The following is a 14,014-nucleotide window of genomic DNA, read 5'->3' as shown; positions in this document are numbered from 1 at the left end:
GTGTCCCCCCATGGCCGCGGACCGCCCGGGGCGGGGCCGGGGCCGGGGCGGCGGAAGGTTCCAGACAGGCCCCGGCGGGCGGCGGCGGCGGCGCGCGGCCCCTCCCGGCGCTGCCCGCGGAGCGGGGGGGGGGCGGATGGAGAGTCCCCGGTGCGGCGGAGCCGCCCCGCCGCGAGGGTGCCGGGGCTCGGTGGTGACACGCGGAGGGGGGGACAGACAGCGCTGAGGGGCGGATGGAGCCCCCCGGGAGCGGCGGTGACATCCCCGCCGTGGCTGGGGCGGGTCCCCGGTCCCTCCGGTGGGAGCCGCCTCCCCGAGATGGGCGGGGGGCTCGGCAGCGGCGGCCGCTCCCCGTCCCGCCGGGATGCTGCCGGGATGTGCGGGGCATCCAGAGCCGCGGGGCGCGGCGGAGCCCCGGCTCGCCAGACAAAGGGGGTTCACCGCCGGCGACAGTCGCGGAGCGGATGTGATTTTGGTCGAGGCTCGCCGGTGGCAGCGCCGTGTCCCCCGTCGCTGTGGGGCTGCGGGTCCCTGCGGGTGGCCGGCGGTGGCTCGGACCCGCCATCCCTGCCTGGCTGCTGGCGGCTGCGTTTGCCGTGTCGGGAGTCGTCTGTCGTGACAGAATCGGTGCTGCTGCGTGTTTGGGTGCGGAGGTGCAGCAGCTGGCTAGGGGCTGGGCTGGACCCGCTGTGTTGTGGTCTGGGGGGCTGACGGTGGGTCCGGTCTCCATCCACATCCCTGCGGCCCATCAGGAGCAGGGAGGCGATTCTAGAACGGGATCGGGGGTCCCGAGGGCTGTGCAGGTGGGAGCGTGGCACGGTGGGGACAAGGGCTGAGCCCGCAGCCCCCACAGCTCCCCCGCACCCATCTCTGTTGCTGTCACAGGCTCTGGGGGCTGGTGGCTGTGTTCCCATCCACAAATCCCGGGATTTGTTCTGGTTTTGGCCACGGTCCTCCCACGGGCACCCGAAAGAGTCACTTGGGTGTGGGTGACGCTCAGCCCCACAGCGTGGGGACATCCTGGCAGCCCCATGTGGGGATTCTCAGCCTGTGGGGCTGGGGGTGGCTGAGCATCCCGGGGAGTGCTCCCAGGAGGGGCGGTGGCCGTGACTCGGAGCTGTCCTGGGACAGGACACAGCCCAGATGATGACACTGCAAGATTTCCTCCTGGGCTGGCCTCTGCTGTGGCCCAGCCCTGGCCACCAGCGCCAGGCTCCCCACAGTCCAGCACAGCTGGACAAACAGACCCCTAAAAAACCTTTGAGAGCAGAGGACACGGATGGCTGGGAGATGCTTGGAAAGAAGTTGTTGTTGTGTCTTCGTGGTTGATGCCTCATCCTGGAGCCCCTGAACCATCCCAGCGTAGCTCAGGGGACATCCCTTCCCTGGCACCTGTCCTGGGGTGGGGTGGAGTCTCCTCCTTGGAGAACATTCCTCCACCGCCACAAGCATGGCAGGGTCTGGAGGAACCCCTGGAAGCCACCCAGGCACTGGGAGCACTGGTCCTGCACAAGAGGGCCCTGTCTGAGCTCTTGGCTGGCGTTGTGCTGCTGTCGGCACATTCGGCTGTTTGGGCTGGTGCGTGGTTGTCCTTGTGTGAGGATCATTCTCTCTCTGCAGGGTTATTCCACTCGGGAGTTGTGTAACCCTTTTGTTTGGACAATGCCCTGGGAGGCCACCACGGGCCAAAACCAGATGACTTGGGGCTGTTTTTTCCCACTGGGGCACTGGAGGTGTCCTCAGCCCGGCGAGATCAGGGCTTTGCAGAGAGGCAGGTTCAGGATGCTGTCCCTTGTCCTGCGGGGTGGCTTCATCTGTCTGGAGCTGCTGGAGGTGTCTGCTTGGCCAGACCACGCAGAGAAGCTCCCTCTGTCCTGGGGAGATGCCCTGTGCTTCCTGCTGCTGTCCTGGCTGGCAGCAGCCTCCCAGGCTGCCCTGCCTGTGTGGGATGGGGTCTGGTCAGGCTGGGAGAGGGGCTGGGCTCCCACAGGGCTTCTGCCATCCCCAGCCTCCGAGCAGGTGACATCTGCAGGTCCTGTTCCCCCTGCACTGGAATGTGGGAGGTTGGAGCAGGGAGAGCCCAGGGGCACAGTGGGGTGGTGGGAGCTCGGCATTGTCTGGAGCAACAGAATCCTTTGATTGCTGCTTTCTGCGGTGCTTTTCCCCACGGAATGTGAGCAAGAGCCCCTTTCCCAGTGCCATTAGGGCTCGCCATATGCTCTCGGTGCCTGTGCCAGCACCAGCCCTTGGCTCCCGAGCCGAGGAAAGCAGTGACAGCCCTGGTGAGGCACGAAAGGGAGGGAGGGCGACCTCTCTGCATCACTCACTACCTGCTTGGCCTGATTTCGGATGACTCGGATCAGCTGCCTGGGGGAAACGAGCTGTTCCAGGGCTGGGATCAGCACTCAGCCGGAGGAGAGGGGAGGGAGCAGAGCATCCCTGTGCAGGCAGCTGGCTGGAGAGCATGGAATCCACTGCTCAGCTGGCACAATGCGTTAGGCTCAACAGGCAAGGCTGGATTTTAGGACAAAGCCTGGGATCAGGCACTGCAGAGGTGCCTGCTGCATGCCCAGACAGTGAGGGATGTGCTGGCACCACTGCCGGGGACAGGAATTCTGCCGCTGTCCTGACAATGCCGTGGGTTTTGGCGTGGCCTGTGCTGTCTACTGGGAGCGTGGTGGCCTGGCCTGCGGGCGGGAGGAGAAATCCCAACGGAATGGGGCGATGCTGCCGGAGTATGAGCTGAGCATCCCGAGGTGTGGGTACCCGTCCTCCTCTGGACGGAGAAGCGCCCTGTTCGCCCAGGATTCCCTGCCTGGGAGGTCTCCTGCCTACGAGACGCTGCCTCTTCTCCCTCTGCCTGACGTTCCCGCCTCTCCAGGGGTGTTGGAATCGCCGGAGGAACCGGAGGCGGCTACATCTGGGGAGTCACCCTGGCGCTGGCACGGCGGCCGTGCAGCCAGATGGAGGGAGCTGCAGCAGAGCTGCTCCTGTTTGTTTTCCCTGCGTTGGTTCCTAACCTCGTTTTACCCCAATCCAGGGTGTCTCGTGCCCATCCAGATCCCTGCAGGAGAGGAGCGGTGGGAGGGAGGGAGTGGGGCAGGATGTGGGCACGCATCCAAGGCGGTTTTGGTGGCGGTGCCAGCTTGGAGTTTGGGCTCTGCTTGTGTTGCTGGGCTTGTTGTCCTGGGCACGGCTGTGCCAGTGTCTGGCCTGGCACGCCCTGCCCAGCCTGGTGTCCACCTGAGCTGCTCTCCAGGCTGCTTTTCCAGCCCTAGTGATGCCTCAGCCTTGCAGGTCCCCCAGTGCTGGTTCTGCACAGATTGAGCAGAGTCCTTGTTGCTTTGGCTCTTCGGTGGCTCCACGGGCCCTGGAAGGTGCTGCCAGTGCTGTAACACCCCCACAGTCAGATGGATCTGCTCCTCCTCCTCCTCCCAGTTACTGGGTCAGCTCAGCTTGAACCATCTGGTCCAGTTCTGGCCCCTCTGCTCCTGGCCGGGCATCGGCAGCTGAGAGCAGCAGAGCCTTCATTGCGTGGCGACGGTGGGGTGGGAATGACCTCTCTGGTGCCCCGGCTCCTCACCCACCTGTGAGGGGCTGAGATTCTCCATCCCCCTCCCAGAGAGCTCCTCTTCCACCCGGGGCTGTCCTGGGGGGAGGATGAGGAGCCAGGCGGAGTCAGAGGCAGGAATGCTCCGTGCTGCGTTTGGGCAGCCCCGGTGCCAACAGCACCAACCCAGACAAGCCAAAGGCAGCCGGTGACAGCGGAGGGAGGCGGGGAAGCCAAGGCTGCGAGCAGGGCTGGGCAGGAACGTGTTTAACCATTCCAGTCACCTGCCCAGCGTCACGCTCCGCCTGCGCCGGGATGCGGCCGAGGGCGCAGGGACCGCGGGCAGGTGTTGGATGCTGCGGCTCCCGCGGAGGCTCTGCGGTGTCTGGACGTGCTGGAGGGTAGCAGGGCTGGTGCAGACCCGGCAGCAGCAGCGTTTGCCGGGAGTTTGGCCGGGGAGCAGCAGAGCTGAGAGCTCCCGGTGTCCCTGCAGCATCCCGGGAGCTGCCCCGTCCTCGGGTGATGCTCCAGGCGCTGCTTCAGCTGCAGATGCTTTTGCTCGCCTACAACACCTCAAACGGTGTTTGCTGGCAAGCTCGGCTTTTCCAGACTGCTGCTTTCAGGCTGTGATTTCCGGGGAAATGAGTTCTGATGCTGCTGGTCCGAGTGGCCACTGGCAGGACCACAGCAGGTCCCTGGGCCAGGTGCTGCTCAGAGGACAGGACCTGCTGGGACCCCTATACACCCCAGGGAGCTGTTTCCAGGGCTGGGATGCACTTTGGGGTGTCTGCGCTGGTGTCCAGGGCTGCAGCTCCTTGTTCTCCCTCCTGCTGCAATCAGGATCCTGCTCTGCTGCTCCCAGTCATGGGGAGATGGATCCAGGAGCGCTCCTGAGGTGCTCCAGCCTGGGCTGCTGCTGCTCTGAGCTTCTCTGAACACCTTCACCCTCGTGGCATTCCTGGAAGCTCCATTTTGCTTCTCCAAGTCTCACCAACTTTGGGTTCTGGCTTTTTTTTTTTTTTTGTCTCCCTGTGGTTTTGGGGACTCCAAAAGGGCCAGAACACTCTGCAGCAGCAGAGGTGACATGCTAGGACGCAGCTGATGCTGAGCACATTCCTGGGCATCCATTGGGATGTGGGAAGTCTCCACTGTACCAGGACCTGTGGGAATGGCTGGAGCTGGGCCAGGGTAGGTTTGGGTTGGAGATCAGGGAAAGGTTCTTCCCCCAGAGGGTGCTGGGCACTGCCCAGGCTCCCCAGGGAATTGTCACATTCCCGAGGCTGCCAGAGCTCCAGGAGCATTTGGACAACACTCCCAGGGATGCCCAGGGTGGCGTCATTGGGATGTCTGTGCAGGGCCGGGAGTTGGACTCTGTGATCCCTGTGGGTCCCTTCCCACTCCGGCCATTCCCTGATTCTATTTGTGGGAGGTTGGGAGGAGGCGTTGGCTGTGCTGTCCCCCAGGAGAGCAGCAGAGCTGCCACGGCTTCCCCATTGCTCAGTTCTGTTATAAATATCCTCTTACAGCACCCGGGGTGTTTAATCCTGGGGCACTGGTGAGTGACAATTCCTCAGGACACGGCTCTGCTGCCAGCGTCGAGGTGGCTGCAGAGCCACCAAACCCCGTGCCAGGGCATCCAACTGGGCTGAGACACCTCGCTGGGCAGGGAGATCCTTAAAACAGAACTGTCAAAGCACAGAGCTCGTTCCCTTGGCAACAGTCATGTTGGAGATTGGCCTTAGGGTAGGAGCTAAAAAACCCACTCAAAAAATGGAGTTTCAGCTGTTGGCTGTCACACTGGGGGAGGGCGCTGGCACAGGGGTCACCCTGCCCTGTGCCCCAGGGTCTACGGGGAATTCTCTCCTTTTCAGGGTCCCCAGGGAGCTGTGACACCGGCAAAGGCTGTCAAGGTGCTTGGGGGATTTGGGGTGGCCCAGAACTGGGGGGGTTTTCCCTCTGCTCTGCTCCCTCCCAGCACTCTGGGTGTGACCAGCCAGCTCTGGGCTCTCCTGCTGCAGCTTGGTGGGGGTGGCAGGAGACCCTCTGAGCCGTGGGATGGCCTTGGAAGGAGGTGATCCTGGTGTCCTGGGATTCCCCGAGGATGCCACTGCCTTTTCCTGAGCGAAGGCGGCACCAGCCTGGTGTGAATGTGGAAATGGGGCCGAGCGGAGCCATCCGAGGGGTTCCCCAGCTCCCTGATCCCATCCCAGCTCTCCTCTGGTCCTGCAGGGGCTGTGTGGGGGGCCCAGGGGGTGTGCGGGGTTTAGGGAGAAGGAAGAGGAGAGGAGAAGCTGCTTCCCAGCCCTGCACAGTGAGGATGGAGCCGGAGTCACACCGGGAAGGTCGGCTCTGAGAGCATCCAGCCAGGGCTGGGGGAGGAGGAGGAGAGGAGCATCCCATGGTCCCAGAGCACTTGGAATCATCCTCTCTGGAGCTGATTGATGCTAATTGCTGGCTGTGTCTCAGCTGTTGAACCCTGGTCAGGTGTCACCAGCGGCTCTTGGTTGTCCCCCGGGCAGGTCTGGCAGGAGGTGACAGTGTCCCTCTGGTCACAGATGCAGCCTCAGAGGTGCCCAAGGTCATGCCAGTGCCCCTTGGACCAGCACCCTGCCCCTGGGGGCTGCTGGGGACCATCCCAAGGCCTTGGGACACCCCAGGGTTCAGAGAGGGAGGTGATGAGGAGCTGCATCTTCTTGCTGTCCCTCAGGGAATGCTCATTTACAGAGAAATCCTGTGGAATTTGGTGTTTGGGGTGAGCGGGTTTCATGTGGGAAGCTGTGAAGGCCCTGGAGCCGCCACTTCCCTCACAAGCAGTGAGATCCCAATCCAGTGGCATCCAGGCGTCCCTCGTGGCTGCGGGGTCCATCCAGGCTGTCCCCAAGAGGCAGATCCAGGCAGGGAGCAGATGGAGGCCAGGCTGGAGCGAAAGGTGGAGGTGGGAGGGATCCAGGTGAGGGCTCCACGTGGGAACACCCCTGTGTGGTGTCACCTGGCTCTGGGTACAGCCAGGACGAAGGAGCTGCGGGGTCCAGGGAGTTCCTGTTGGACATTGGGATCCCCCGTTAACCTCTGGATCTCACACCCCGCAGGGAGCCCTGGAGCAGTGACTGGTCCCACATCCCTGTCCCTGGCACAGCCGAGCTGGGAGCACACTCAGGGCTCTGTTTCCCACATTTAGGGAATGTTTGCGTTCCCCTGACAGTCCCTGTCCCCCTGGGATCGAACCCTTCCCCCTGGGGGAGGGACAGCTCGGAGGGAGCGGCTGTGGGGGCTGCCAGAAGGCGCTTCAGGCACCTGTGGAATTCCTGGATGGATTTATCCCTGTGAGGGATAAATCCCCGAATGGATTCCGCAGCTACCCAGAGCAGAGCCAGGTGACACCACACGGGGATGTCCCCATGTGGAGCCTTCTCCTGGATCAGCCTGGATCCCTCCCACCTCCACCTTTCGCTCCAGCCTGGCCTCCATCTGCTCCCTGCCCGGATCTGCCTCTTGGGGACAGCCTGGATGGACCTTGGATGTCACTGGATTGGGAAAGGAGCCGGCCCTGGACTTGCAGGAGGCTCCTGGAGGGATGGGATGTGTCCTGTCACTGTCACAGCACCGGTGACGCCGCATCCGAGGTGGAACGCAGCAGATGCACCCAAACGGGAGCAGGTTTCCCTCTCCTGGGAAATCTGCAGCGGTTCAGCTGCCTGGAATTCGGGCTCTGGGTATTCCAGACTGTGGATTCACACCCTGCTAAAATCAGCCTGTGCAAGGGATGTGCACAGCAGATGTCTGAGCCTTCCCCATCCACGAGTTCAAAATTCCCGCCCTGCCAGGATTCCCGAACGGATCCCCCGAAGGGAAAGATGCCCCGGGGCTGGGAATGGAGCTGGGGAGGGAATGGCTGGAACACAAAGTCCTTGGAGAGGAGAAGAAGGCGCCTTGGAAAACATCTGTGCCCACGGGGATGAATTGGATCTTTGTGATGCCGAACCCAGAGTAAACAGGGAAGAAGGAGGGAAATGAGAAGGGGTTTTTTGAGAAAGAAAGAGAGAAATGAGAAGGGGTTTTTTTGGGAAAGAAGGAGGGAAATGAGAAGCATTTTTGGGAAAGAAGGAGGGAAACGAGAAGGGGTTTTTTGGGAAAGAAGGAGGGAAATGAGAAGCATTTTTGGGACACGGCTGCGAGCTGGAGGCGTTGGAGGGCTCGGAGCAGTGGGTGGTTTTCCCTGGGGTTATTTCTGCCACGGAGATGTTTTCACAGCCTGGCAAAGAGCTGGGATGGGGTGGACATTCCCTGGAAAGGATCCTGCAGCTCCAGCCTCGCTCTCACGGCTGCTGGGCTCTTCCCAGGCCTCTCTCCCTGCTTGCCTGCTCCAGGTGAAGCTGCTCCAGGCAGGCAGCACTGTGGCTGCGTTGCAGAATTCCTGGGATGCGGAAGATCAATTTTTTCCTTGTTGGGAGCATCCTGGGTCTGGAGGCCCAGAGCTGCAGAGCTTTGGGGACAGGCCTTGCTGGATGGGGACACTCATGCCGGGCTCCAGGAGCAGCGGAGGTGTCCACATCATCATTTTTCCACATCATTTTCCCACATCATTTTCCCCCTCATAAATATGAATGCAGCCCCTCTGCAAAAGTGCACGGCTCTAATTAATGAAATATTGATTTTTCTGGAGCGCGGCGCTTCCCTGGCTCCGCTGCACCAACGGGGAGCACAAACAAACACGGGCAGCGGCTCTGGGCCCCACACGGGCCTTGGCACAGCTTTCCTGGGGTGGTTTTGGGGAGCCCAAGGCTGCTCTGCCTGTCCCTGGAGCTGGATCTGAGCCCTCCTGTGCCAGGTCTGGCCCCTCTGGATGGTTCCAGGGTGTCCCCAGCCTGCCAGGAGCCCTCACTGCTGGCTTGGCCCTCTCTTGGGGGATGATAACAGAGGCTTGAAGGGTCCCTGCAGCCCCCAGGCCGTGCTTTGGCCGTGGCAGTGGCACAGAGGGAGGCGAGGGAACAGTGCCAGCCCTGGCGGGTGGCAGCAGCCCTGCGCTGGCAGCACTCGCTGGCACGGGCAGCGTGGATGCTCCCGGAGTGTCCAGCACCTGTCCCAGGCTCTCTGTGCCAGGACAGCCTGGAGCTTGGCTGGAGCTGGGTTTCCAGAGGGGTGGCACCCCTGGAGGGGACAGTCCCTGCTCTGAGCACCCCTGGGTCTTCTAGGACACCCCTGGCTGTGCCAGGGTTGGATTTAGTTGGGATATTGGGAAGGAATTCCTCCCTGTGAGGGTGGTGAGGCCCTGGCACAGGGTGCCCAGGGAAGCTGTGGCTGCCCCTGGATCCCTGGCAGTGTCCAAGGCCAGGCTGGACATTGGGGCTTGGAGCAGCCTGGGACAGTGGGAGGTGTCCCTGCCCATGGCAGGGCTGGCACTGATGTCCTTTTCCAGCCCAAACCGTTCTGGAATTCTGTGGTTCCACGATGCCTTAGTGAGCCTCCATCCCCAGCCCGAGCAGCCGTGGCTGTAGAGAGACCCCGTGGGAGGAGGGGGAGACCTCCAGGGTGGGTCCTGCTGCTCCGGGGGTGCTGAGCCCCCTCCTCTCCCCGCTCTGCCCCTATTCTGTCACTTCCAGCTGCGGGGATTTGATGAAATCCCGGCCCTTCCCATCTGTTCCGGCGGGCACGGAGCCCCCCTGGGGATCTGGGTCGTGCCAGGGGCTGTGCCCCCCACCCAGGACAGCCGGACACGGCCCTGGCACAGCCTGGGATCGGGGGGGATGGGGGGTCGGAGTCCTAGCGCGGGGTCCCGCGGACGAGAGGAGGGGAATGTCCCCTCTGGGGTGTCCCCGTGGTGTCCCCCAGGGTGGCGGTGGCATCCTTGATGCGTTTAACCTCGTCCCACGCTAATTCCTTAACGAGGCCAGGCTCGGGGCAGGGTGGTAATTGCGTTAATTGTGTGGGTGTCGGACCCTTGTCCTCAGCTGTGTCTGAGCTGCAGTTTGGACAGGAGAGGCTTGGAGCGTTCTAATCCCCTAATTACGGTGTGGCAGGACAAAGGCTCGTTAACTAAATTAAAACAAGCCGAGGGATGGATTCCCAGGGCGGATTCCCAGGGCGGAGCAGAGCTGTGGCGTCGCTGCGGGGATGTGACAGGGTGACAGTGCCCTGGCACTGGTGGGGTCCTGCTCAGCCCCCACCGTGCCAGGGTCTGGAGAGAGCAGGGAATGAGTCAGGGAAGAGCAAAGAGCAGGAAAAACTTGGCCAGTGAGGATGGGGAGGTTCGTGGGGATGAAGGGTCTTTACACTGGGAATGGTTTTAATCCAGTTTGATGTTTCTCTGGAAATCCTGGGACTCAGGGAATCCCAGAATGGTTCGGATTGAAGAGATCTTAAAGGATCCATTCCCACCCCTGCCATGGCAGGGACACCTCCCACTGTCCCAGGCTGCTCCAAGCCCCAATGTCCAGCCTGGCCTTGGACACTGCCAGGGATCCAGGGGCAGCCACAGCTTCCCTGGGCACCCTGTGCCGGGGCCTGCCCACCCTCACAGGGAGGAATTCCTTCCTAAAAAAGTCCTTCCTCGGGTGCTTCCAGCCCAGCCTTTCCTGGAGTTTAACAGGAAAGCCCAGCCTCGTCCTGCCCTCCTCCAAAACCTTCCTGCGACAGCTTCGGGGAGCTCGTGATGGGAGCAAAAGGATGAATTTCCCTTCACCTTGTACACGGAAAATTAGGAAATTCTGGTGCTTCCAGCGCTCTCCGTGTTCCTCCCTCTCCACTGGCCGGGCCCGGGGGTTGTGCCGTGTTCTCCTTGTCCCTCTGCAGCTCCGCTCCTTGGCACGGCAGCTTCCCAAAAATAGCTGTCCTTGGCCGGTGGGGGCTATCTGATCCTCGAGCTGCTCTTCCCTGCCCTTGGGCTGCTCCGCTGCTCCAGGAGCCCGAGGGAAGGGGAAGGACGAGGAGGAGCTGAGGGAACAGCCTGGAGAGGGACGCGGAGCGAGTCCTTCCCCTTAGGGATGACACCGGGAGCGGGGCACTGACACCCCGCAGGTGGCACTGCATGGCCTGGGGGTGCCTTTGCCGGGATGGAGGTGGCGAATGGAGCGTCCCAGTGCCAGGGGTGCCTGGCACGGAGCCCCCGGGGCGTGGGCCCGGCTCGCTGGCACTGCCAGGGCTGTGGGGTAGGGCTCCGTGCCTCCCTGGGTGTCTCCAGCCGGGGCCAGGCTCTGCTGCTGCTCCTGGATCCCCCTGCTCTGCCGGGATTTTCTCGTGTCAGGATCCTCCGGCAGCCCTGGGGCCGTGCCAGTGTCCCCGTGAGCTGCCGTGGGGACAGCGGTGTCCCCTGTCCCCGTGGGCGCTGCAGGAGGGGCGGCAGCGCCGATCCCAGCCTGATTCCCTGCTGGGGAACGGAACCACAGGGAGAACACCCATGTCCCTGCAGAGGCACGGGGGGACACACACAGCTGTGCTCAGGTGGCTTTTGGGGACACCGCTGCTCCTGGGCTGCTCGGGGACGCTCTGCAGGGAGGTGACACCCCCCAATTGTCCCTCTCCGTGCGCAGAGAGCCAGCCCACGACGTCGGACGAGACCGTGGTGGCCGGGGGCACGGTGGTGCTCAAGTGCCAGGTGGAGGACCCCGATGACTCCTCGCTGCAGTGGTCCAACCCTGCCCAGCAGACCCTGTACTTCGGGGAAAAACGAGGTAAAACCCCGCAGCCGGAGCGCTGAGGGGACAGCGGGGAGCTGCTCACGGGGTGACATCCCCTCCCGCTGCCACCCCGGGCAGAGCAGCGCAGGGGGGTGGGTGGTGGCACCGAGCCCGTTGTCCTTTTTCCCTCAGCCCTGCGGGATAACAGGATCCAGCTGGAGAGATCCACCCCCAACGAGCTGACCATCAGCATCAGCGACGTGGTGCTGGCCGATGAGGGCGAGTACACCTGCTCCATCTTCACCATGCCCGTGAGGACGGCCAAGGCCCTGGTCACTGTGCTGGGTAGGACACGGGGGCAGTCCCCCTGCTCCCCATCCCCTCCCGGATCCCGTTACCTCACCCTTGCTGTGTTCCCTGTGTGTCTCGCACTCTGCAGTGCTCACCCAGCTCACAGATTTGTGGGTTTTGCCTCCTCCTCCTCCTGCAGGAATCCCCCAGAAGCCCCAAATCTTCGGCCACGAGCAGCCCATCGATGAGGAGAAGGTGGCCCGGCTCATCTGCCGCTCGTCCGGCAGCAAACCCGCGGCAAAGCTGCGCTGGAGGAAGGGCAACAGGGAGATCAAGGGTGGGTGGCCTTGTCCTGGGGGTTGGCACCGCTGGGGGACACCGTGGGGGGACTGCAGGGTGCCCTGGACCACACTGGCATCCCGTGGGACGGGGACAGCGTGTCCCTTGCGCAGTGTGCCGTCACCTCGTGCCTCTGCTGGGGTCCCGTGTCCCTGAGCTCTGACTGTCCCCTGTCCCCACAGACTCGGGCACCGAGGTGGTGGAGGACCCCAACGGCAAGACCTTCACGGTGACCAGCAGGGTGGAGTTCCGTGTCACCAAGGAGGACAACGAGGTGGAGATCACCTGCACCGTGGACCATGAATCCCTGCAGAACTCGGAGAGGTCGACCACGCAGAGGCTGCAGGTCCACTGTACGTGGGGGGGACATTTTGGGGGGGATGGGGGTTCAGGAGACCCCACACAGGTGGCCTGGTGTGACCATCGTGGTCCTGTCACACACAGGGCAAGGTGACACTGCCCCTGCACGGTGACACTTCCCTCAGCTTCCCACTCCTGTCCTTGTGTCCTGCTTGTCCCCATGTCCCACACCCTCGTCCCTGCTCCCTGCCTGCACCACCTCTCTCGTCCTGTCCCTGTTCCCCTTTCCCTGCCTGTTCCCTGCGGTGGTGACAGGGTGAGGGACATGGGAGCACCCCCTGAGTGCTGCTCCCACCCCTGGGTGCTGTCACCCTACAGCCCTGCATGCCCAGAACCAGCCCAGGGGTGGGATTTGGGGTGCCAGGGGCAAGTTTTAGGGTGCTGGGGCAGGATTTGAGGTGCCAGGGTGGGACCTGGAGTGCCAGGGACAGGATTTGGAGCGCTAGGGCAGAGATTTTGTGGTGCTAGGGGCAGAGATTTTATGGTGCCAGGGGCAGGATTTGGGGTGCCAGGGGCAGGATTTTATGGTGCCAGGGGCAGGATTTTGTGGTGCCAGGGGCAGAGATTTTGGGGTGCCAGGGGCAGGATTTGGGGTGCCAGGGGCAGAGATTTTGTGGTGCCAGGGGCAGGATTCGGGGTTCCAGGGGCAGGATTTGGGGTTCCAGGGCAGGATTTGGGGTACCAGGCGCTCACCCCGCTGTTCCTCTCCTCTTCTCCAGACAAGCCGACAGCGAAGATCGAGCCGCACCCGCAGTACCCGCGGGAGGGGGAGAAGCTGCAGCTGCAGTGCGACGGGCAGGGCAACCCCATGTAAGGCCTTCCTCACCTCCCTCCTCCTCCTCAGGGCCCGGCCAACCTCCCCTCCCGCTGCCGGGCTCCCAAATCCCACAGCGAGCCCCGCCCGGAGCTGGGCAGATGCTGTGGGGTGGGTTTGGGGTCGGGTATTCCGTGGAGAGCAGTCAGAGCTTCCAGTCCCCTCCTGGAGCAGCAGATCCGTCCTGGCTTGTCCCTAAATGGGACGTTGTCCCCTCTGCCTCCCAGGAGATCCTGGGGTGCCCATCCCGGGGTGCTGACCCCCATCCCGGTGGCCTGACCCCCATCCCGAGGTGCCTGAGCCCGATCCTGGTGTCCTGACCCCCCTGCCGAGGTGCCTGACCCCCATTCTGGTGTGCCTGACCCCGATTCTGGTGTCCTGACCCCCATCCCGAGGTGCCTGACCCCGATCCCGGTGTCCTGACCCCGATCTCAGTGTCCTGACCCCCATCCCGGTGTCCTGACCCCCGTGCCGTCCCTCAGCCCACAGGAATTCCTCTGGGAGAAGGAGGGCAGCGACACGCCCCTGCAGCTCAGCTCCGACAGCGTCCTCATCTTCCCCTTCCTCAACAAGAGTGACAGTGGCACCTACGTGTGCACGGCCACCAGCTCCATGGGCAGTGTGGTGGCCAAGTACAACCTGGACGTCAGCGGTGAGTGCGGCGTGGCCGGAGTGGCCGGAGCGTCCTGGTGAAGGGGTCACTGCATCCCCTGTGCCTGGAAAGTGTCACCGTGTCACCGCTGGCTCCCATCCTTGGGTGGGTGGGGGCAGCTCCTGCCGTTCCCCGCATGGTGCTGTCCCCTGGGCCGCCCTGGCTGTGCTCTGCTTGTCCCCGTGTCCCTGTGCCATGTGTCACACGTGGGGCAGGGCTGTGTGTGTGTGTCCCTGTGTCCCCACGTCCCTTGTGTCACATGTGGGGCAGGGCTGTGTGTGTGTCCCTGTGTCCCCATGCCCCGTGTGTCACACGTGGGGCAGGGCTGTGTGTGTGTGTCCCCATGTTCCTTGTGTCACACGTGGGGCAGGGCTGTGTGTGTTTGTCCCTGTGTC

At 63.2% G+C, this 14,014-nt stretch overlaps 1 protein-coding gene across 5 annotated transcripts in view; it reads left to right on the top strand.

The window, feature by feature from the left end:
* CADM3 (cell adhesion molecule 3) overlaps positions 1 to 14,014 on the top strand; it is a 24,002-nt gene that overhangs the window by 5,297 nt on the left and 4,691 nt on the right. For all 5 annotated transcript variants that reach the window (XM_042034517.1, XM_042034520.1, XM_042034518.1 and 2 more), the window contains exons 2-7: positions 11,077 to 11,217; positions 11,356 to 11,508; positions 11,654 to 11,791; positions 11,976 to 12,146; positions 12,873 to 12,963; positions 13,450 to 13,619. In XM_042034517.1, coding sequence (XP_041890451.1) covers positions 11,077 to 11,217; positions 11,356 to 11,508; positions 11,654 to 11,791; positions 11,976 to 12,146; positions 12,873 to 12,963; positions 13,450 to 13,619 — 864 coding nt within the window. The remainder of the gene's footprint in view (positions 1 to 11,076; positions 11,218 to 11,355; positions 11,509 to 11,653; positions 11,792 to 11,975; positions 12,147 to 12,872; positions 12,964 to 13,449; positions 13,620 to 14,014) is intronic.

This window comes from Corvus kubaryi, unplaced genomic scaffold, assembly GCF_017639235.1.
Source record: "Corvus kubaryi isolate FWS band 111438036 unplaced genomic scaffold, C.kubaryi_AGA036_p1.0 37373, whole genome shotgun sequence".
NCBI lineage: Eukaryota > Metazoa > Chordata > Aves > Passeriformes > Corvidae > Corvus > Corvus kubaryi.
This window is presented reverse-complemented; position numbering and strand designations above follow the sequence as displayed.